General features: G+C 48.1%; 1 protein-coding gene across 1 annotated transcript in view; it reads left to right on the forward strand.

The window, feature by feature from the left end:
• LOC120229872 overlaps nucleotides 1–24,244 on the forward strand; it is a 31,357-nt gene that overhangs the window by 5,733 nt on the left and 1,380 nt on the right. The window contains exons 11-28 of the mRNA XM_039229152.1: nucleotides 469–590; nucleotides 1,121–1,246; nucleotides 1,589–1,719; nucleotides 1,769–1,824; nucleotides 3,211–3,546; nucleotides 3,983–4,363; nucleotides 5,593–5,763; nucleotides 6,156–6,313; nucleotides 7,667–7,807; nucleotides 8,091–8,208; nucleotides 8,398–8,582; nucleotides 8,792–8,917; nucleotides 9,052–9,244; nucleotides 9,916–10,038; nucleotides 12,028–12,179; nucleotides 19,885–19,971; nucleotides 21,570–21,716; nucleotides 22,129–22,326. Coding sequence (XP_039085083.1) covers nucleotides 469–590; nucleotides 1,121–1,246; nucleotides 1,589–1,719; nucleotides 1,769–1,824; nucleotides 3,211–3,546; nucleotides 3,983–4,363; nucleotides 5,593–5,763; nucleotides 6,156–6,313; nucleotides 7,667–7,807; nucleotides 8,091–8,208; nucleotides 8,398–8,582; nucleotides 8,792–8,917; nucleotides 9,052–9,244; nucleotides 9,916–10,038; nucleotides 12,028–12,179; nucleotides 19,885–19,971; nucleotides 21,570–21,716; nucleotides 22,129–22,326 — 2,951 coding nt within the window. The remainder of the gene's footprint in view (nucleotides 1–468; nucleotides 591–1,120; nucleotides 1,247–1,588; nucleotides 1,720–1,768; nucleotides 1,825–3,210; nucleotides 3,547–3,982; nucleotides 4,364–5,592; nucleotides 5,764–6,155; nucleotides 6,314–7,666; nucleotides 7,808–8,090; nucleotides 8,209–8,397; nucleotides 8,583–8,791; nucleotides 8,918–9,051; nucleotides 9,245–9,915; nucleotides 10,039–12,027; nucleotides 12,180–19,884; nucleotides 19,972–21,569; nucleotides 21,717–22,128; nucleotides 22,327–24,244) is intronic.

The following is a 24,244-nucleotide window of genomic DNA, read 5'->3' on the forward strand; positions in this document are numbered from 1 at the left end:
TCTGCTGCAATGGGTCAGAGATGGAACCTAGAATTCTGCATTTTTTTAAAGGTTTTTCAATTTATTATTTTGAAAGGGACAGAGGGAGCACGAGTGGGGGAGGGGCAGAGAAAGAGGGAGAATCTCAATTCCTGGTCCTCGGGAGCCCAGCTGGAATGAAGAAGCTCAGGCCAGTTGGGAGCAAAAAAAAAAATGAACACGCTGGTCGGGGTGCACTCTGACGATGTGGGGCTCAAACTCAGGAAACCGTGAGATCATGACCTGAGCCAAAATCAAGAGTTGAGGCTTCACCAACTGAGCCACCCAGGCGCCCCTAGAATTCTGCATATTTAACGAGGTCCTCAGTAAGGCAGGTGCTCCTAGGGCAGGGACCACACTTTCAGTAGCAAGTCTGCGTCTAGACGGGTGACAGTCCGCAGGAGGAAGGCACAGTGACGATCTGTAATCCCATCTCCCTTCGCCTGACAGCGGGGCGCTGGGGGCCTGAGCGGCAGGTAGACCTGGAGCGCTTTGACCCAGAGCGCTTCTTCGGGATCCTGCTCAGGCAGTCTCACTCGGTGACAACCAAACTCGGCCAGACCAAGGAGGAGGTAAGTAAGTGGGAGCAACTGGAGAAGTGAGTGGGGCTGGACACGGATTCATCTCGGAAGGGAGCTAGTTACAGGACGCAGGGCCTGAAGAAATCCTCCGTCTATCCGTAAGGAATCAGGGAAACGGGGGAAATAGAAGGGAAGGGAGATAGAAGACTTCAGGTTGAATTTGGGGCTGATTTGATGAGGCTCTGGAGGCCTCAGATCAGTGATGGGGAATCTATTAGGGCCACTTGTGGAGTCTCTCCCATCCCCATTCCTGGTCCTCGGGAGCCCAGCTGGAATGAACAAGCTCAGGCCAGTTGGGAGCAAAAAAAAAAAAAAAAGAGAGAACACGCTGGTCGGCGGTCTGCGCGTGCGGGGACCTGCCTGGGCGGGTCTTCATTCCTTCCGAGGGTCTCGGTCTCGGGCACGGCGTGCTGTGGCGCCCTTCCACCAACCGGCGGCAGAGGGCGCTGTGACCAAAGCAATGAAAGCGTCCGCGTGGCTTCTGGAGCAAGTTCACAGGTGAACCCCGCCCTCTCGCACAGCTCAAACTCCTCTGCCGCGGACTCCTGAGCGAAGCCCGTTCTCTCCGGCAGCTGTGGGGTGCTGAGCGTCGCATCCCAGCCTCTACCGGCCAGCTTCTGGGGAGCCCCCCGAGCGAGCTGCAACAGGTCGGGCTGTGCTCACACCTTCCGGTCCGGTCCCTGTGCCCCAGTGGGATTCTCGGGTCTCGCTGATCCCAGGCTCTCCTTCCGGTCCCCCGTACCGCTCCTCCCCTCCCCCCCCACCCCCACCCCCGCCACCGTGGCCCCTCTCCAACTGCCCCCAAGGCTCTTAGCCCCAGCCCCCACCGCTGGGGCTTTCTCACCCCTTTGCCACTGCTGCAGGGCCTGCCCAGAATGTTCTGGAGCATTCTGGAGCATTCAGGGCAAGCTAGGTGCACGGCTCCTGGGCTGCTGTCCCTGGCGTCGGCAGCCCTGAGGGCAAGCAGGCAGGGGTGTCTCTGACCCCAGGCTGCTGAAGCGGCTGCCAGGGCGGCGGCGGCGGAGGCCGAGCGCAGGGGGCGCCTGGCGGGCCCATACGCAGCAAGCCTCGGTCACCAGCTGAGGCTCCTGCGCCGAGACCTCCGCGCCAGGAAGGAGCAGTGGGCCTCCTTCTGCTCCGCGCTGACGGCTGCTCGGCGGCTGCTGAAGGCGCAGGCGGGCTCCGGGCCCGCCAGGTCCTCCCGGGCTGGGCCGAACCCCGAAGGGTGTGTGTCCGCGGAGTGTGAGGCGGGCGGGCGCGGGGAGAGCTGCCCTGGGGTGGAGCGAGGACGGCTGCGGGCGTGCGCTCCCCGTCCCTGACTGCCCTTCCCCTGAGAGCCCCCACGCCCCGTGCCCCGCAGGGGGGTCCCCCGGCTGGAGGCCGTGCTGAGCTGCCTGTCCCGGGCTGTGCAGCAGGAGGGCCGCCGCCTGAAGGCCTGGGGCGTCCTGGGCACCGGCACGGGGGCAGAGCTGCTGCGGCCAGGTAGGCCCCCTCCGCCTCCGGCAGGCCCCCTGGAAACCTGGCCCTGCATCCCGGGTGGGCGGCGGGCCCTGCAGAGGCGAGGTCCCTCCCCTAAGACACCCTGCAAGGGAGGAGGGGGGGGCGGGCAAAGCAAAGTGGAAACCCCCAGGGTGGGGAGGGACTTCCTGGGCAGCGCCCCGGCTGCTGCAGAAGGAGCCTCAGAAACGGGAAGAACGGGGGAGGAGGAAACCGGCGAGGCTGCCACAAAGCATAGCTTTACACCTAAGGGAGCACCTCCTCCTGAGAGCGAAGGCCTGACACGGGGGTGCAAAAGCCACATTTGCAAAATGCTGGGCTTGCCTGGAAGCAAAGAGTGGGGAAAGGGTCCGGGCGGGTTCTCTGTGGGCACGCTGAGTTCTGGGAGCCCCCAGCCCCCTCCCCTCAGGTCACCCCATAGGCTGTCAAGACCATTTTCCCAAAGTCCCTCCAGGCACTGGCAGCCACCATGCCGCGTCTTCCCCTGCCCTTCGGGAGCACTTGCTACTGTGCTGTGGGTGGTACCAGCTCCTGGCCGGCCCCAGCCCAGGGAGCCCCCTCCTGCCCTCTGGGCCTCACGCCCAGGGCTGAGCAGCTGTTTGATTCCCCGCAGCCTCAGCAGGCCCTCAAGGGGGCGCCGATGACATCCATGTGGATCCCGTCACCACGCTGATGGTCCCAGGCCCCAACTGTGCAATGCTTCCCGCCAGTGGCCATGCTGGGTCCATACCCGCTGGCTACTTCGTCCACCCTGACACCGGGAGGGTGCTGCCCGAGGCTGGAAACCTGGGGTACGATCTGCAGAGAGCTGCCCTGGTGCCCACCACTGACTTCGGTTCCGGTGAGACCCTGACCGCGAAGCAGCGCCCGCCCAGCCCGGGGCTGCTGGGACCCTCTGGAATGAACCCTCAGGGGGCAGAGGGCAGGGCGCAGGGCTCTGTCCTTGCACAGTGAGGTATGATGACGAGCAGCGTGGTGAAGCCTCCTCCCCCTCCTCACTTGAGCATTCTGGCTGCAGAGGGTGCAGGTTGGAGAGGGCAGCTAGGCTCTGCAGGGCTGGGGCGGGGAGGCCGGCACGTCAGCAGGACCACCACCTCCCTGCCTCCCTGTCCAGGTGGCGTCCGAACGTCCGAAGCTGCCATCCTCCCCTACGTGCCGTACCCGACCTGCCCCGCCACAGGCTCCCCTCCAGCCGCCCGCCTGCCCGTCCTGCAGCCACGAAGGACGTCACAGCTGGGGGCTGTCATGACAGACCCCGCCACTGGCATCGAGGTGCCCGTGCTGGCTGTGACTCTGCACCCTCACACGAGGCAGTGGCTCGCTCTTGGGGGCACATACTGCAACCCGCTCACCAAGACCTTGGCCCCTCTAGAGCTGGGGGGCCCCATGGAGGATCCAGTCACCGGAGGCATCTGGCCGATCCTGGGAGTCGGGCTGGACGAAGACACAGGTGTCCTGGCTGGCAGGCTCGGTGCTGTGCCTTCAGCCTCTCCTGTCCGCCCCTGGCCCCCCAACCCCCCCAGCCCCCTGCACCCTCCGTGTTCTCGTCCAGGCTGCAAACCACCCCAGACCCCGCTTTCCACCCTTCCTCCTCACTCTGCTCTTCCCCACCTTCGTGCTGCGTCCCCTTCCCCATCTCCAGCGCAGGTGTCTGGGGAGGAAGGAGAGCCACGCTGGCTCTGCGTAAAAGTAAAAGGAGGTTTTCAACCAAGAGGAGGCGTTTCCTCCTCCCACCACCGTCTATACCCCTCGGGCCTCTCCCCCTCCCCCACCGTCTAGTCCCCCACGCCGGTCGCTTACTGTCTGCAGGCCCTGGCTCTCCTTCATGCCTCCTCCCCCTGCATCTCCGTTCTGACCCCCTCCTCCCTCACTCTCTGGGGTTCCAGGTCAGGTGCTTGCACTGGGCGGGCTGCGAGACGCCTCGGGGAACCTTATGTTGCCTGGCGACAGCTTTGAGGAGCCACTGAGCAGGAAGACAGTCCTGCTGCAGGGAGCTGCTCAACAGGAGGGCCGGACAGTGCCCCACACGGGAGGATCACAGGCCCTGCTGGACGCCAATGTGCTGGTGGCCCAGAGGCGGGTGCTTGCTGTGCTCCGGAGCTACCAGGAGAGGCCAGGGTCAAGGACACAGGAGCTTCTGGAGGCTGCCATCAAGGACATGAGACAGGCACTGGCCTTGAGTCTGCACCAGGTCCTGCAGCAGGCCCGGAGACTGCAGCGGCAGCTGGAGACAGCGGATGGCATCGCGGCCAGCGGAGGAAGGATAGGTACCTGTTGACCTTGACCTGGGCTCTCAGGCCCTGCAATCCCAGGTCCAGGATGACCTGGTGCTTCGATGCTCTCATCTCATTAGCTCAGGGACAGGACCGCAGCCTCACGGGTCACATACACAGGGGACCAAGGGAAGAGAGAAGGGACGTGATGACCTCATGCTCAACCCCATGAATGCTTGGCTTGAAATCTGCCCTCTCTTGCCAATCATGCTGGGTCTTTCGCTATGTTTGTGAAGTGTTTATTCTCTTGTTATTTCACAGGCCTCCTCACACCATAACGTGTTATAACACGCATTTTGCACTGAGGAGTCTGAGGTCCAGAGAGTTTCGTGACTTGCCCAACCAGGGTCCTATTGCTAGTGAGCGGCACAGCCAGGCCTGGGTCCTTGCCGCCCCTCTCTCTTTCATTCAGCCACAACCTCCAACTTCCCATTCATAAACTCAGAAGAGGAGTCACCCATCGCCTCCACCTCCCTTCTACCTCTACTACTACTAGGATGAGGATGGGCAAGGAAAGGAAGTAGGAGGGACACAGGGGCGCCTGGGTGGCTCAGTCGGTTAAGCGTTGGACTTGGCTCAGGTCATGATCCCCAAGTTCGTGGGTTTGAATCCTGTGTTGGGCTCTGTGCTGACAGCTTGGAGCCTGATTCAGGTTTTGTGTCTCCCTCTCTCTGCCCCTACCCTGCTCATATTCTGTCTCTCTCTGTCTCAAAAATAAACAAACAGAAAAGGAAATAGGAGGGACATCTTCCTGGAGCTTATCTCACTCTTTCTAGAAGCTTCTGCCTATGATGTGACAAAAAAGAACCAGGATTTGGGGCCAGAATTGACTCGAGTTTGAAGCTCTGTCTCACCATTTATTATGTTGACCTTAGTTTGGGCAAGTTCCTAAACCTCACTCTGCCTCTGTTTTAACATCTTTAAAGTGAGACTAAAAATAGTATATACTCCAGAGTTAGTTGTGCAACCAAATAAAATGTAATTTATGTGGACTTCTTAGTTCAGACTTCTAGTAGATAGAGGGTGCTCAAGAATATTTGTTTCCTTCTTCTACCTCTTTAATGTGGCCTGAAAATTGTTCTCAGCTTCTCAAAAGTCCTGATGCCATGCATTCTGAATTCAGAATGCTAAGCTGGGCCCCTGCCCTGCCCAGGGAAGCCTCTCTGTTTGAGCCTGGAACTTGACCCTCCACCCCCCTTCCCTGCTCCCTCCCCTTGTGTTAGGAATGATGTGCTATCCTGGGACAGAGCTGTGGGCCCCAGCCGTGTATGGGATGGAGATCCCAGATGCCGAGGGCTCGGGGCTCATGGTGCCCATCCTGGGCATGGAGACCGACAGGAATTCTGGTGACGCCACACCCCTGGCGGGTTCGATGGAAGATGCGGATGGCAAAGGTAGGAAGGAACTGGGGACCTGCGGAAGCCCCGGTGGGACCAGAAATGTGACTTCTCCCTGGGAGAGAAAGCCCTAGAAAGCTTAGGAGGGGTACCCCCACCCATTTCCTCATGAACCCCGGGGCCTTTCCAATGCCTCCACTATGGCTGCTGGGACCCAAAATAAAGTGCTCAGAGAATCCAGAACCCCAGGACCACAGGTCATTTATCCCCCTCTGAGAAAATTGGGTCCTTTCCAAAACCAGCCCTTCAGAACCTCACCCTCAGGGTCTGTGGTCTCCAGAAAGCCCTCCAATCCAGCTCAGAACCCCTCAAAGGGCAAAAGGGCTCCATTCCATCCGTGTCTTCCTCTTTCCATGACCACCCCTTCCTTCTTTCCCTCTTTCCCACAGGCCTTGTCCCAATCTCCATTGGGGCTCAAGCCATAGACCCTTTGACTGGGGAACCTGGTCCTGTCATTGGTGCTCAGAGGGACCCCTGCTCCGGAGTGGTGGTGCCCGTTGTCCAGGTGCTGGAGGCCCTGCCTCGGGGAGTGAGCGACCCCGGGCTGGTATGTAGGAGCGGTTTATGCTGTAATACACTGCTGTGTATTAAATACCCTCCATGTTCCAGGCACAGTGTTGGGTGGTGAGATCCAAAAAAACTAGTCAGGGCTCCTACCCTCAGGAAACCAGCGAGACTTCCCACCGTGATCAGGGTTTGTAAGGGCGTTAAGGGAGCCCGGAGCAGGGGCACCCAAATCACATGGAGGAGAGCTCAAGGCAGGCTTCCCTAAAAGGCCGCACTTGGGCTGAAAGCAGTAGGAGTCAGAAATGGCCTCAGGGGCCAGCAAGTACGAGGGTGGCAAGTTGTGAGACCATGACTTTTTCCAGGAGGGTCAGGGAGGTGTTGGGGCCAAAGCAGCAGGGGTGGCCGGTGAGGAAGGCAGGAAAGGGGTCACGAATAACCCTGGGTGCCCAGCTGAGGCCCAGAAATAGGACTTTATCCTGAAAGCCGTGGGGAGCCATGGAAAGATTCTAAGTAGACGTGTGATATGATCAGATACAAATACTTTTTAAGACTCTTAAATTTGGAAAACTTGACACAATACAAAAAAAAATAAATTACTCGTAATCCTACATTTTTTAAAGTATGTACATGAAGAAGCACAAGACCCCCCTCCTCCTCATTCCTGCACCCCATCTGCGTCAGCAGCCCCCCCTTCAGACACTGCTCACCACACCCCCAGTCTCCCACCAAATGCAGCCACTATTAACAGGTTGGCACACCTCCTTCCAGACATCTTTATGTGTGGATATGTATGCATATGTATAGTCAGCATTCTAGAAAGTTCCCTCTGGCAGCAGTGCAGAGGATGGATGGGAGCAGAGCCAGGCTGAAGCAGGAAACCCCATCAGGAGGTCACTGCAGTAACTCAGTCCTTGGCAGGCCTCCGCGAAAACGGAGGTAACTCAGGGTCCGCCTGTCTGTTCTCGGCCCAGTTCATTTCAGGAACAAAGATGGATGTGTTGTAAAAGAGTCTCGTTAGAAGCAAAGACATTTTAATTCTAGCCCCAACTCACAGTTTCACAAATGAGTATGAAGGGGTGATCTGAGGGGATGAGAACGATTTCCCGCTGCCATGCGCCCACCTGCCCTCCCGAGAGGAAGGTGGGAACGGGGGGCCAGGTGGCTCCAGAGAATCCAGGCATTAGAAGGAGCGAGGAGGAGGCTGGGAACTCGAAGAAGGAGCATGGGTATTATTTTTCCATCTACAACCAAGTCAGCCGCCTCACTAAGCTCAGCCATGGACCCCCAGGGGTGAGGGAGGCCTGTGTCTGGAGGAGCTCGGGCGGGATTCCTCCCAGACCCCAGGCCGGGAGGAGAAAGCGTGCCCGGGCCTCGAACAAGCTGGATGTTGCAGCCGGACGCCCTGGAGAAGGAGCGGAGAGCCCGGGAGCAGTACTGGTGCCTCCAGGAACGAGAAGAGGTGCGTCTGGCGGAACACCTGGGGCGCCTGAGCCAGGAGCTCCTCTCCACTCCGGGCAGAGGTGCCCAGCGACAGGTGAGGCCCAGAGGCGCCACTGCACGGTCCCCACCCAGTCCTTCACCCGGACTACACAGGTTTCTCTTGTAAGTGTGAAGCCTTTGTCTCCCCTGCTGACGGAAAACATGGAACCCGTCTCAGGGCAGACGAGTCCTGGGATCTTGGCCCCAGGCCCTAGACTCCGGTCACCGCTAAGTGTCTCCGGGAAGAGGCGGAGGAAGGCCAGCGCGGGGGGGGCCCAGCCCAGAGCTCCTGCCGCCCTCTCGGACGCCCCTTTCTCTGTCCTTCCCGCCCTGTGTAGCTGAGGGCTGCCGCGGAGGCCTGTGCGGCGCTGGGGGCGCGCCGCCTGCGGGAGACTCAGAGGAGAGCCGCAGCCCTGAGCGCGCAGGGCGGCCCGGAGCGGGGCCTGCCGTCCCAAGGTGGGCCCGCGTCCCCAGAGCACAAATCTCCTGGGAGTGGGGAGTCCCTCCTGCCCCCTGGGCGTGCTCCCCTCCCAGGCTCCCAGCCAGGCCCCGGCTCTGACCTGGCAGGTCCGCTCAACCACTGTCTTTCCTTCCCCGTCCCCCAGACGTGGCTGCCGTCCATGGCTCTTTTCTCTGCCCCCGCAGCAGACGGAGAGGAGGCGGAGCAGGAGGCACAGGTGGCTCTCGGCATGCACAGCGTCCTGCAGAGTCTAGGACACGCGGCAGAGAAACTCAGGCAAGCGGTGGGCCGTCTGCGGGGCCAGGAGGAGGAGATGTGGCTACAGCAGCGTGGGGGTCAGAGCCTCCAGCCCTGGAACCGGCTCAGGGAGGTGAGGCTCGGAGGCTGATAAGGGGACCCACGTACAATATGTACATACTCCTGTGTCGCGAGATGCGGTTCTTCAGGGCAATGTAATACTCAGGGATAGAATAGGGGCCACCCCCCCCCTCACCCGGAGCAGTGGATGGGCTGCGAGGGGAACAAGAAGAGAGACAAAAGCTCTATTTTCATTCGCGCGTTTCATTTCCTGTGCTCTAGGTGGTTCAGCATCTCTCTGATGAGTTTCAGGAGGTGCTAAGGGAGCGACAGAGCTTCCTGGAGAGAGCCCTCGGTCACTTGCAGTACCAGCGGGAACTGAGCCGCCTCCACCTCTTGCACACCCAGGTACGGACTCTGGACTCGACCAAGGAGATCTGCGTGTCCCGTTTGGTGGGGGCTTCAGAGAGAAGCTCCCAGAACGGCCACATGGGACAGGTGAGAGCCATGCGTGGAACGAGGTGCTGACTGTTCCGTCCTAGATTGTTGCCTCAGGAACACCTGCGTGTCTGGAGAATTACCCTGGAGACAGATTCTACGGAACAGTCACCGCTTCTCTAAGGGACCGGGCCTCTGCCTGCCCACTCTTGATCCCCTTCTTGAAGAGCCTCACTGCAGCACTAGTGGGAGCTCAAGGTTGTAGCCCAGGACCGGAGGATCAGGGGCCAGGAACAGGTAAGGCCGGCCCAACATTCACTCGGCTGCCAACGCTGATCGTGTTTTGATAACTTCTAAGAAACCATTAGGGCCTCCACACTGTTAAGAGTGTGGGTGCAGTACATTCTTCAGGAAGAATATAGAGAAACCCAATGTATTGGTTACATATTGCTGGGTAATAGACTACCAGAACATTCTGTGGCTCAAAACCACAAACATTTATTATTTCTCAGTTACGGTGGGTCAAGAATCTGGGTGCAGCTTAGCTAGGGCCCAGTGGCTCAGGGTCTCATACAGGCTCCATCAAGGTGTTGGGCCAGAGCTGCAGTCATCTATCTCAAGGTTCACCTGGGGAATCAGTTCCCTGCCACATGGACTTCATAGGACAGCTCACAACATGGCAGCTGGCTTCCTTCAGAGCAAGCAAGTGAGAAGGGGCGAACAAAATGGAAACCACAGTCTTTCTGTATCCGGATCTCATTACTTGAGCCATATTCTGTTCATTAGAAATGAATCACTCGATCCAACCCACACTCAAGGGCAAGGGATAACACAGGGCGTGGATACACATGGGGGAATCATGGGGCCATCTTACAGGCCATTTGTCACTTGTAACACTACATCTGGCTCTTTCTTATTTCACCACAATCCTGTGCTCTTACTGCAACAGCTATCTGCCCCCTGTGCAGATGCAGATAAAGTTGACATCATGTGGACTTCACCACTCTTTTCTACCGTGAAGAAAGTAGACATCTGGTCCCAAGCCCACAAGGAAGAAGCTGAACTACAAGCACAAATGCATCACCAACAAGGTACCCCCTTTCCCTTTAGCTCCTGCCTTGGAACTTTCACAGTGCACTGCATGTGTTGGATGGTGTGACCCCAGGACCTAGGAAAGTCAGAATCTTGCCTCAGCAATCATCCCTTTCTCTTCACCCTCAACCTAAAATTCCCAAGGGATTTTTCCATATAAGGAATAACAATTAGGAGTCGAAGTCCCATTGTAATGTTAACACCGCCAGTTTCAAAAGGAAATTCCTAAAGGCCCCCTACCTTCCCACTAAACACTAAACCTAAATCTTGGGATTTTATCCCATACTAGCCAGCCACATGTTACAAGGAGTTAATGGAAAGTGTGAGACGCAGGGAAACAGGCAGAGGAGACAAAGAAAAGGAAGACCTTGCACCAAAAAGGGACTCCGGATCACTTTACCAATACCACCCCTTGACATTAGCAGTCAAAGGAAAATGTGGCCTGCCTTGCCCTGAAGAATTAGATCTGTTTCAAGCCACTCAGCTCCCAAGTGGAAGAGGATTAAAAGGAAATACCTATGCCTTTCAGTTGACCACAATGCAGGCCATTGGTCAACACAATTCCATAAACATCCTTGAATTTGACCAGGGATCAGCAAACTAGGGCCCTCAGGCCAATTCCAGCCAGCTGTCTTGTTTCCTGTGACCCACAAGCTAAGAATAGTTTTACATTTGTAAATGATTGGGGTGGGGAAAGTCAAAAGAAGAATAACATCTTTACGTAGTGTTTTGCAATTTGTTGTGCAGTATCATCACTCTTCCGGATGTTAGCTCCTTTAATCTTTACAACAACCCAGTGAAGTAGGTACTCTTACTCATTTTATAGATTGGGAAGCTGAGGCATCTCAATAGGTCAAGTGAGTTGTCAAAAATCATGTTGCTAACAAGGAGTTCAGCTGGAATTCAATCCCATAGGCTGTGCTCTTAACCTGCTTCCCCATATGGAAAATTATCCAACACTATAAAAGCAATGCCAAAAGGGAGATACAGGCAGTCCATTGTGGTGAGTCCCCAGGAGGACAGATCACTCTGTTTTAGAGAAGGAAAGGAAAGCACTGTGGGAGATGGAGGCCACACTTCAACCACAATGATGGGAACACTGAATTTGAGCCCCACTTTTGCCTCTTGGTCAGCAATGCCTAAAATATTTATTTTCGGACACTTTATAGAAAATGTTTGCTGACCCCAGAACTTGACCAATATTAGTATTAATTTCCCCTCTCTTTGAGGGAAGACTAAGAAGAGTGTAAACAGAGAGGTGGGTTCTCACCCACACTTGAACCTCCATTGTCTTACAATGGTACTGACTTTATGATGTTGAAAGCAATTTTACATGCATTGTCTTGTTTACCCCGGTAATTGAAACTCTAATTCTGTAAGATGGTGAAAGATTATTAACGTATATTTTATAGATGAAAAAGCTGATGTTCAAAGAAGTTTAGTGTCTTTCCCAGGGTCTTCCAAAACCTGGATCAGAACTCGGGTTTTCGGCTGCTAGCTCAGTACTCTTTCCTACGCCATGCTACCTAAGCTTTTTTTTCATTGTCTTCTCAAAAATAAAGAGACCATACAAAATGTTTAAAGACCCAAGGCCCATTAGAGGCAATTCTGTGAGGAAGTAAGATGATTTTGTTAATACAGCTAGCATTTACGGAGCGCTTACTGTGTGCCAGACCCAGTTCTGAGTACATTACATTTAGTGCTCCAAACAACCCTATGAAACAGTAGAAGAAAATTGGTTGCCATCTTTTCCAGATTCTCATTTTTTTTGTTGCTGTTCTGGCACCTCTGTTCCTATTGCTTTTCCATGAAAATGGACAATCGGATCTGAGGCACAGTGCACATATATGACGTGGGTGGATGGATCAATCGATGCAAATACACATTTTCCTAAGCTGAACTGTGTTGTTGTTGCTCTTATGAAAATACTGTCATTACTGGACACAAAAATCAGTGAAGTCATTACTGTTTTCTCTTTATCTCTGTAGCCCCAGAAAGCTCTTTGCAGGATGCCCCGAAACCTCAGATAATGCACAAAGAAGAGCTTATCACCGTGCAAGCCACAGACCTTTCTGCCAGGGAGTTTGTGGTTTACCAGTATGGCCTCTCCATCCTGGACCTCCTCATCCCCCAGCTTCAGGTACATCTGGTTTCCTGCCTCTCTCTGGAGCAGCCATCAGGCAGCCAAGATGGTCAAGGTGACCAGGGAGGAGGCTTTCAGGCGGTAGACACACCTTAGGATTAAGCAGCTGGAATAGAGTAGTTAGAGTCTCTCTTTTAAGGGGACTGATAGAAGTCATTTTACCAATCTACAGTCTAATGTCTCAAATGATGGTGAGTAGAATCAATTAAGCACTTTGTACATGCCAGAAAATGTTCTAATAACCTGCATGAACTAACTCATTTAATCATGAAAACCCTATGACATACTATTATTTTTTCTCATATTTTTGTTCAAGTATAATTAACATACAGTATTATGTTAGTTTCAGATACACCTATAGTAATTCAACAATTCTCTACATGACTTAATGCTCATTGTGATAGGTATGCTCTTAATCCCCTTCACCAATTTTCCCCACTGCCGCCCCCACCTCCACTCTGGCAACCACCAGTTCTCTATATTTAAGAATTTGGTTTTTGGAGAGCCTGGATGGCTCAGTCGGTTAAGCTTCTGACTTTGGCTCAGGTCATGATCTCGCAGTTGGTGGGTTCAAGCCCCACATAAGGCTCTATACTGACAGCTCAGAGCCTGGAGCCTGCTTCAGATTATGTGTCTCCCTCTCTCTCTGCCCCTCCCCTACTTGCACTTTGTCTCTCTCAAAAATAAATAAACATTAAAAGTTTTTTTAAAGAATTTTTTTTGTCTGTCTCCTCTTTGTTTTGTTTCTTAAATTCCACTTATGAGTTAAATCATACGGTATTTGTCTGACTTATTTAACTTAGCATAATGCCCTCTAGGTCCTTCTATGTTGTCACAGATGGCAAGATTTCGTCCTTTTTTGTGGCTGAGTATTCTGCCATTATATGTCTATGTCTATATCTATATCTATATCTATATCTATATCTACCACATCTCTTTTATCCAGTCATCTACTGATAGACACTGGGGTTGCTTCAGTATCTTGGCTATTATAAATAATGTTGGAATAAACCTAGGGATGGATATATTTTCTCAAATCAGTGTTTTCATTTTCTTTGGGTAAAAATCCAGTAGTAGAATTACTGGATCATATGGTAATTGTATTTTTTTAATGTTTTACTTATTTTGAGAGAGAGAAAGAGAGTATGCTATCAGAGAAGGAGCAGAGAGAGAGGGGGAGAGGGAGAGAGAATCCCAAGCAGGCTCCACACTCCACACAGAGCCCAACGCTGGACTCGATCCCACAACCCTGGGATCATGACCTGAGCTGAAATCAAAAGTCAAACACTTAGCTAACTAAGCCACCCAGACACCCCAGTAATTTTATTTTTACTTTGTTGAGGAACCTTCATATTGTTTTCCACAGTGGATGCACCTGTTTGCTTTCCCACCAGTGGTTCACAAGGCTTCCTTTTCTCCATGTCCTCATCAACACTTGTTATTTCGTACGTTGTTGTTTTTTTATTTTAGCCATTCTGATAGGTGTGAAGTGATATCTCATTGCGGTTTTGATTTGCATTTTCCTGATGATGAATGATGTTGAGCATCTTTTCATGTGTCTGTTTGGCATCTGTATATCTTCCTTGGAGAAATATCTATTCATGTCCTCTGCCCATTTTGAATCAGATTGTGTGTGTGTGTGTGTGTGCACGTGTGTGTGTTTTGGTGTTGAGTTGTAATGAGTTCTTTATACATTTTGGATATTAACCCCTTATCAGAAACAAATATCATTTGCAAATATCTTCTCCCATTCAATAGGTTGCCTTTTGTTTTGTTGATGGTTTCCTTCACTTTGCAAAAACTTTTTATTTTGGGGTAGTCCCAATAGTTTAATTTTATTTTTGTTTCCCTCAACCTAGGAGACATATGTAGAAACTGTGTTGATGGTCAATATCAAAGAAATTACTGCCTATGTTTTTTTCTAGGAGTCTGTGATTTCAGCTCTCACGTTTAGATCTTTAGCCCATTTTGAGTTTATTTTTGTGTATGGTGTAAGAAAGTGGCCCATTTTCATTCTTGGACATGTGGCTGTCCAGTTTTCCAAACACATTTGTTAAAGAGGCCATCTTTTTCCCATTGTATACTCTTACCTCCTTTGTCATAAACTAATTGACCGTAAAAGTATGGGTTTATTTCTGGACTCTCTATTCTGTTCCATTGATCTATGTGTCTCTTTTTGTGCCAATACCATACTGTTTTGATTACTACAGTTTTGTAGTATATCTTGAAATCTGGAATTGATATACTTCCAGCATTGTTTTTCTTTTTCAAGATTACTTTGACTATTCGAGGTCTCTTGTGGTCCCATATACATTTTAGGATTATTTGTGCTAGCTCTGTGAAAAATACTATTGGTATTTTGATTGGGATTGCATTAACTCTGTATATCGCTTTGGGTAATATGGAAATTTTAGCAGCATTTGTCCAATCCATGAGCGTGGACTATCTTTCCATTCATTTGCATCATCTCCAATTTCCTTCATCAGTGTTTTATAGTTTTCAGAGTACAGATCTTTCACCTTCTTGGTTAAGTTTATTCCTAAGTGTTTTACTATTTTCAGTGCAATTGTAAATGGGATTCTTTTCTTAATTTCTCTTTCCACTACTTCATTATTTGTTATAGAAATGGAACATATTTCTGTATATCAATTTTGTATCTTGTGAGTTTACTGAATTCATGTATCAGTTTTAATAGTTTTTTAGTGGTGTCTTTTGGGTTTTCCATATATAGTATCACGTCACCTCCAAATAGTGAAAGCTTTACTTCTTCTTTACCAGTGGGATAAGTATTTCTTTTTCTTGTCTGATTGCTGTGGCTAGGATTTCCAGTGCTATGTTGAATACAAGTGATGGGAGTGGAGATCCTTGTCTTGTTCCTGATCTTAGAGGGAAAGCTCCCAGTTTTTCACCATTGGGTGTGATGTTAGCTGTGAGCTTTTTATAAACAGTCCTTACTATGTTGGGATATGTTCCCTCTAATCTACTTTGTTGAGGGTTTTTATCATGAACGGGTGTTGTACTTTGCCAAATGCTTTTTCTGCCTCTATTGAGATGATCACATGGTTTTTATCCTTTTTCTGTTAATGTGATGTATCTTTTTTTTTTTTTTTTTTATTTCTAGGAGAGAGAGAGAGAGACAGCGTGAGCAGGGGAGGGTCAGAGAGAGAGAGGGAGTCACAGACTGAAACAGGCTCCAGGCTCTGAGCTGGCAGTCAGCACAGAGCCCGACACGGGGCTCGAACCCACGAACCGCGAGATCATGACCTAAGCGAAGTCGGACGCTTAACCGACTAAGCCACCCAGGCGCCCCTAATGTGATGTATCTTGTTGATTGATTTATGAATATTGAACCACACCTGGCACCCCTGGAATAAATCTTACTTGATCATAGTGAGTGATTTTCTTTAATGTATTGTTGGATTCAGTTTCGTAATATTTTGTTGAGGATTTTTGCGTCTATGTTCAACAGAGATATTGGCATATATTTTTTTTGGGGGGGGGGTTGTAATATCTTTATCTGACATTGGTATCAGGATAATTCTGGCCTCATAGAATGAATTTGGAAGCTTTCCTTTCTCTTCTGTCTTTTGGAATGGTGTGATAATAGGTATTGCCTCTTCTTTAAATGTTTGGTAGAATTCATGCGTGAAGCCATCTGGTCCTGGACTTTTATTTGTTGGGAGGTTTTTTTTTTTTATTAACACTGATTCAGTTTTATTGCTAGTAATCAGTCTGTTAAAATTTTCTATTTCTCCCTGTTGAAGTTTTGGAAGATTATATGTTTCTAGGAATTTATCCATTTCTTCTAGGTTGTCCAATCTGTGGGCTTGTAAGTTTTCATAATATTCTCTTATAATCCTTTGTATTTCTGTGAAGTAGGTTGTTGTTTCTCCTCCTTTATTTATTTGAGTCATTTCTCTCCCTCTCCCTTCCCCTCTCCCTCCTCCTTCCCTCCCTCTCCCCCCTCCTCCCCTCCCTCTTCCCCCACCTCCATCTCCATCTCTCTCTATATATTTTATGAGTCTGGCTAAAGGTTTATCAATTTTATTGATATTTTCAAAGAACCAGATCCTCAGTTCATTGATCTGTTCTAAATTTTTAGTCTCTATTTCATTTATTTCTACTCGAATATTTATTTTTCCTTACTTCCGCTGGCTTTGGGCTTGTTTGTTCTTCTTTTTAAAGCTCCTTTATTTGTAAGGTTAAGTTGTTTGAGAATTTTCTTGCTTCTTGAGTGAGGCTTGTATTGCTATAGTCCTTCCTTTTACAACAGCTTTTGCTGCATTCCAACAATTTGAGACCATTGTGTTTTCATTTTCATTTGTCTCCATATTTTTATATTTCTTCTTTTATGTGTTGGCTAATTTGTTGTTTAGCAACATTTTATTTAGCCTCCATTTAGTTGTGTTCTTTCTAGATTTTTTCTTGTGATTGATTTCTAGTTTCATCCCATTGTGGTTAGAAAATATTCATGCTATGATTTCAATCTTTTTAAATTTTTTTGAGACTTATTTTGTGGCCTAACATGTGATCTATTTTGGAAAATATTCCATTTGCACTTGAAAATAATCTGTATTCCACTGTTTTGAGATGAAATATTCTGAATGTATTTGTTAGATCCATCTGGTCCAATGTGTGATTCAAAGCCACTATTTCCTTGTTGGTTTTCTGTCTAGATGATCTATTTATTGCTATAAGTGAGGTGGTAAAGTCCCCTACTGTTATTATATTACTATTGATTTTTTCCCTTTATGTCTGTTAATAGTTGTTTTATGTATTTTGGTGCTTTCATTTTGGGTGCATAAATATTTACAGTTGCTATATATCCTTGTTGGGTTATTCCCTTCATCATTAGGTAGTATTCTTCTTTGTCTCATATTTTTTGTTTTAACATCTATTTTGTCCAATAGAAGTATTACTACCTTAGTTTTCTTTTTGCTTCTATTTGCGTGATAAGAGTTTTTCCATACCTTTACTTTCAATCTGTGTCTTTAGGGCAAAGTGAGTCTCTTGTAGGCAGCATATAGATGGGTCTTGCTTTGTATCCATTCAATCAAGCTCTGTCTTTTGACTGGTACATTTAGTCTATTTACATTCAAAGTAATTATGGAGGGTATACAAGTGGCTGTGTTCTCCTGTTAGAATGTCCAAAGTAATTATTGATAAGTATGTACTTTTGCCATTTTGTTAGTTGTTTTATGATTGTTTTGTAGTTCTTCTCTGTTCCTTTCTTCTCTTACTCTCTTCCCTTGGATTAGTGGCTTTCTTTAGTGATGTGCTTGGACTCCTTCCTCTTCATTTTTTGCCCATCTATTATAGGTTTTTGGTTTGTGGCTACTATTAGGTTGATATATAACATCCTATGTAGATAGCAGTCCATATTAAGTTGATGATCACTTACGTTTGAACCTATTCTAAAAGCACTAAAATTATACTTCCCTCCTTCACATTTTACCTATACGATGCCATACTTTACATCCTTTTATGTTGTGAATACTGTGACTGATTTTTATAGATATAATTGATTTTACTGCTCTTGTGCTTTAACCTCCATACCAGTTTTGTAAGTGATTAATCTATTTTTATCATGTTTGTATTTACATGTGACATTTTTCTTTCCTAAATTTTTTACTCCTGATTATGGCCTTTTGTTTCCACTCAAAAATTCCCTTTAATGTTTGTTGTAAGGCTGATCTAGTGGTGATGAACTGCCTTTACTTTTGTTTTTCTTGGAAACTGTTTCTCTCTCCTTTTTTTCTGAATTGTAGCATAGCTAGATAGAATATTCTTTGTTGCAGGTTTTTCCTTTTTAGCCCTTTGAATATATCCTGCCACTCCCTTCTGGCCTGCAAAGCTTCTGCTGAAAAATCCACTCATAGCCTTATGGGGTTTCCCTTGTATGTAATGATTTTATTCTCTCTTGCTGCTTTTAAAATTATCACTACTGTTTCCCATGTTAATTATTATGTGTCTTGGTGTGGACTTCCTTGAACGGATTTCACTGGGGCTTTCTTTGTCCACTGGGTCTCAATATCTGTTTCTTTCCCCATGTAAGGAACATTTACAGCTATTATTTCTTCTAATAAGTTTTCTCCCCCCTGCTCTCTGTCTTCTCCTTTGGAATCCCTACGATGGGAATGTTAGTACACCTGATGGTGTCACTGAATCCCTCTAACCTCTTTTCTTCTTTTTGTTCCTGTTGAGCTTGTTCACTTGTCATTACCGTCTTCTAGCTCACTGATCCGTTCTCCTGCATCCTCTAATCTGTTCTTGATTTCTTCCAGTATATTTTCAATTCCAGCTATTGAGTTATTCTTCTATTATTGGTTCTTTTCTCTGTTTTCCATGTCTTTGTTGAAGGTCTCACTGAGATCCTCCACTGTTTTCTCATGTCCAGTAAGTATCTTTATGACCATTCCTTTGAATTCTCTATCAGGTACATTGCTTATCTTCATTTCGTTGAGCTCTTTGCTGTGATTTTTGTCCTGTTCTTTCATTTGGGACATACTCCTCGGTTTCCTCATTTTGTCTAATTTTGTGTTGGTTTCTATGTGTTAGGAAAGTCAGCTGAGTCTCCTGCTCTTGAAAGTAGTGGCCACATGAAGAAGTCCTGTAGTGCCCTAGAGTACAATGCCCCTGCTTAGCAGACCGGATGCTTCAGTAGTATCTCCTATGTATGTTGTGTGCCCCTTACTGTTGCCACTGAAATGTGTTTGCTTTCAGTCCAGTCAGCTCCAATGACCCACTTTGCCTATTGTGGGCAGGGTTTTGTCCCTGCACTCTTAAGGGGCCAGTCTGGGGCCACTGTGGGCTTACAGTTGTATCCGACCAGATGCCTGCCCTCGGCTCATGTGCCAAGGCTTTAGTCACACTTAACTGCTTTCCCTGTGTTGTCCCTTGAGAGCCTTTTGTTGGTTGGTGAGGCCTGCAGTCAGACCATGTGTCTTTCTCCAGTCCCTCTGTTAGGGTTGCAGTGACCCTGAACTACAGGGCTCTTTCCTTGTACTGCCCACTGTGAGATTTTTGTTGGTAGGTGGGATTAGCAGTCATTTGAGACGTCTGCTCCCAACCCATTGCTGGGGCTGCAGTTGAATGGGTGTGTATGGTTATCTCCCCGTTTCACTGGGGGTTTGGTTCCCAACCTTGTCCCCACACCCACCTACCTCCTACTCCTCTCTATGACTAACTGTGAAGAGTCTGCTCTACAGTGTTCAGATCATTTTCTGGGTCAGCTGCACTGATATGGCTGTTATCTACGTATATCAGTGGGACGAGGAGACCTTAGGATCCTCCTACTCTGTCATCTTCCCAGGCTCCTATATCTATTTATTTCCTCATTTTAAAAATAAGGTGGGAAAATGCAAAGTGGTTGATTTAACTTACCCAGGATCACACAACCAAAAGGGTAGAGCCAGGTGAGGAATGAGGCATTGCGCTTCAGAGCCCCCATGCTTGACCACCACACTCGATTTAGGAAAGTAGTAAGTTAATGCTTATAATTAGCATAAATATCAAACACAGAAATACTCTTCCCACTTTTTTGTAGTGTCTACTGAATCTCCTTATCCTGTTACAATTTAAATTGCTGTTCCAATGCCTTTACTTCCCATTAATTTCGTTGGTGCTGTGGAGCTGAGCCACATGAGAATTTTTTAGCAAGAGGATGGGTTTTGGTTTTGATTTTGTTTCTTATTCTTTTCAGGTTCCTGAAATCACCCTGCAGATTGCTTCTCATCTTCCTGCTGCAGAAGCCTCAGACAATGACTTCGAAGGCTCCTTCTTCTTTCAGGTGCTTCAAATTCAGTCCCAGATGCGGGTTTGTAGAATTCTAGGGTCCAAAGAGATAGAAGCAAAGAGAACAAATGTTATAAAACATTTTTCTCTCTCAAGTCCTGACATATTTTATCCCTCTTGGTCATAAGTCATTTAGTAAGGCATAATAAATGTCACCACGGAAAAGCTTTCTTTTAATTAGTGAAATGAATATGTCTCGGCTTGAGCCCAGAGAATCATAAGGGCCTTGTGCCCGTTGATGAATCTCTGTCATCAGAGTTGGTGGTTCCAGACTGGTGTTTCCCATAAGAGTAATGGTTCCAGCTTCTGCAAATCCTGCACAGTCAGCATCTTTCCACAGAAAGGGATTGAAATTGTTCCTGTACTTGCAGTTCCTTGAGTATGTAGGATTGGCAGTGCCTTTGCGGTAGCCCTGAGCCAGTGTACACAGACCTTAAACGCTGACAACAGTTCATTGGTAAACAATGATTATGAGAGGGGGCACTGCTAACCAATGCTAGAGGACCAGGATACAATTCACACTTGACCAGCTGATTGTTGGGGAATTTAATAAGACCAGAAAGAATTCATACAGTGTTCCCTCCAGGCATCATTTCACTTGATCCTCAAAACAGTCTATGATGCAGGCAAGAATTTAATCCCATTTTCCTGATGAGGAAACAAACTCAGGATTCACTGAGTACTGGAGTCCTGTCTGTCAAGCATTTGACCACATGCCTTACATGCATTATATCATTTACAGTTTACAACAACCCAACCCAACAGGTGGGTATTCTTATTATCTCCATTTTATGATTTAAGAGATTGAGACCCATTGAGGCCAAGTGACTCTCCCAACATCACAGTGTTAGCAAGAGTTTAAACTCAAATCCAGGTGTATTTGAACACCAGACTCCTTGTGTAACCTCTATTCTGTGCTGTCCCCCAGAGCTCATTCCAGGGACAGATTTCAAGACTATCTGACTCCAAATTACTTAATGCTTTTCCAAGGCAACCTATTGCCTGAACAAGGGAGTTATTTCAAGTCAGTTAGACAAGACAGGATATTTGAGAACCTGATTACAATAAAGGCCGAAAAGACAAAGTAAGTCAGAGAGCCTTTTAAGGCATTGATTCTCAAACTGAGGTCCTCAGACCCTGTGCATCAACCACCTGGGGAGCTTGGAAAAAAATGGAAATGCCAAGGTTTTCCCTAAACTAGCCCACAGAACCAGATATTCTGGGATGGGCCCACAGAAGAGTATCACTCCCTTGTGATTCTTATCCACACATAAAGTTTGAGAACCACTACTTAAGGGAACAGTCTTTGGAGGACAATTGATTTAAAAAAAAAAAAAACAGATGCTAATACTTTATTTCCTATATGATGGGTGTAGCAAAAAATAGGGAGACAGTGGGGAACATGATTTATTCAGGGAGTTAAACTAAAGCAATAGTTTTTACCTTGTCATCAGTAAATATCCATTAAGCCCAGGGAATCTCTGACTTTATGATTTCAAAAGTTACTTTGGAGCACATAAAACCAGGAAAAGAAAGAGGTGGAGATGTTCCCTGAGGTTGACATCTCTGTGTTTGGGTATCTCCTCTACTAAGAGCGCCGAAAACATACTGTTTGTTGGGAGACAGTCTTTGGCATCTGTGGGAAGTTTCATTCTGCTGCTGATCCGCTGCCTGGCCCACATCGCTGCCAAGGACTTCCACCAGGACTCAAACCCTGCCTTTCTGAGGTCATTTTACAAGGTATTTATAAAAACGCACAGGGCTCTTTGCCTCTCTCCCAGAATAACAAATTCCTTAAGCTGTGCAACATTTCAAAGCTACTTAGAGGTCCCATTGTTGGCCTCTGGTTCCTACTGCCTGGCCAGGAAGAAGGTTTTCCTGATAATTTCCTGTGGCAGCCTATAACAAACTGCTTGTGCCACTCTGTAAGAATTCAGAAAGAGGTGGCCTTCCTATGTGAGTGGCATCACAGCTTTCTGTGGTTTCCTTACCAACACATAAGGCTTTCCAGAATTGCAAAGGACAGTAATAACCCACGGTCAGGGCAAGTAAAGATGATGGATATCAAACCCCATCTTTCTTTCAGCAAATATTTTGAAGCTTTAATAGTAATTATCTAGAATGGAACTGATCTGGCCATTTCCTTGACCAGGGCTTGCAGGCTTATTTCAGGGAAGCATTCTCTGTCACGCTGCAAATGTCAGCGGTTTCCTGGGACAGTAAGCTTGACCGAAGCATAAGTGCTATTCTGCTGGAAGAGCAGCCCACCTCTGAGACAGGAAGAGATCTTCTCTCTAAACTCATTGAGAGGAAATGTGAGTCTCACTTGGAGCCAGAGTCATCGGAAGAGGTAACTAACCTTAACTGGCGTAGCACATGTTGGTTGAAGATTAACTTCTTCACGGAGTAAATGCCTCCATGTCTGACCTATTCAGATACTTCTGGCCTCCTCAGGTGGTACACTGCCTTGACACCCAGCCTGCTCCTCAAACCACGTACGACAATATATTTTTCTAATCCTGTGTTCTGCAAGGCTGATTGTAGGTATCTGGCTCTTTGAGTTATGAGGATTGCAGGTGTGACCCTGTAGTTACTTTGGTCCCACTAACCTATTTATCAATTTGCAGAATTCCTTCTATAAAATTCACTGTGACTCAATGACTAAATTTAGATGTCCAGGTGGTAGCTTATTTACCCAACTTACAGTGTGCTGTTTTCTATGCAAGCCTGACAGTGGTACTCTTACTATGTTATTTAAAGTGCTTTTAGGAGAATATTATCATATTTAACTATTAAAAATACCACAAAGTCAAAAATCTGGGATCTTAAAATTGTCATCCTTCATCAGTTCATTCTTGAGTTGTATCTTTTTCGCATTATTCATATAAAACTTTATGAATTTCAAAGCATTTTTATGTATATGTTCTCTCGTATATTCTCTCTCAGCCAGCAATCCAGAGAATAGGTAGCATACATATTTTTAGTCACATTTTGTATTTAGGGAAATATTAAGCAATTTGCCCCAAATCATGAAGCTATTTGTAGTGGCAGATCTGAGATCAGACTCTAGATCTCCTGACTCCTAGTAAATGTTTCATATACACCTGTCTATGATCAGATCCCCATTAGCTACCAAGGCAGAGATGTACTTTGTGGTTGCTGATGGTGATGGTGACCGTGGTCATCCAGACTCCAGAATCAATCCCACCCTAGCCCCGAGAGACCACAGAGAATGCTCCGTTCTCTCTCCGCATTTAGCAGCAGCATCTGACACATCTAATGACTTTCTCCTCCTCAGTACAATCTTCACTTGGCTCCCAGGACACCAGAGTCCTCTGGTTCACCCCTACCTGTCTGGCTGTTCCCTCTCAGTCTCCTTTGCTGATCCCGCCTCTTCTCCCTAGCCTGTTCATGTTGGAGGGCCAGGATTTATTCCTGTCCTTTTCTCTGTCTATATTTGCTCCCCTTAGGGATCTCATCCTATCTTCTAGCTTCAAATCCCATCCATATGTCAAGGACTCTCAAATTTTTATCTCCAGCCCCACCCAACTCACTAACTCAACTCAACTGCTTACGAGCCATCTCCACTCCCATGTCTAAGAAGCGTCTCAAATTCAACATGCCCCAAACCCATCTTCTGTCCAGACCTCCTCTACTAGAAACCTTTCCCATCTCAGTTGATGGCAACTGGTTTCTCAGGCCAAAGTCTTCCCTGAAACCTCTCTGTTACAAACACTCTGTTACAGTCCATCTGGAGATCCTGTCTCTCTCCCTGCAGAGTATATTCATAATATGACCACATCTCATTGCCTACAGTGCTACCAGCCTGGTGCAAGTCCACCTCATCTCACCTGGATTACTGTAATGCTTACTAGCTGGTCTCCCTGATTCCGACCTGGCCTCTCCTCAGTCCGCCTCTCAGCACATTGGTCAGAGGGATCTTTTTCAAATGCAAATGATCTGCTCAAAATCCTGCTGTGGCTCGCCATCTCACTTAGAGTCAAAGCCAAGGAAGCCAAGTGCCCTTGTCTCTCACCCCCTCACCTGCTACTCTTCCCCTTGGTCAGTCGTGTCCAAACCACACTTTCTTCCTTGCTGTTCTTCACACACACCAGGTGCACTGCCCTCTGCCTGCGACAGCAGTGGTTCTCAACCACGAGCAATTGTATCCCCCACAGGACATTTGGCAACGTCTGGAGACATTTCTGATTATCCTGCTCCAGGAAGGGGGCTATTGCTGTTACCTGGTGGAGAGAGGCCAGGGAAGC

This window comes from Hyaena hyaena, unplaced genomic scaffold, assembly GCF_003009895.1.
Source record: "Hyaena hyaena isolate Hyena2069 unplaced genomic scaffold, ASM300989v1 scaffold_36, whole genome shotgun sequence".
Classification (NCBI taxonomy): Eukaryota; Metazoa; Chordata; class Mammalia; order Carnivora; family Hyaenidae; genus Hyaena; species Hyaena hyaena.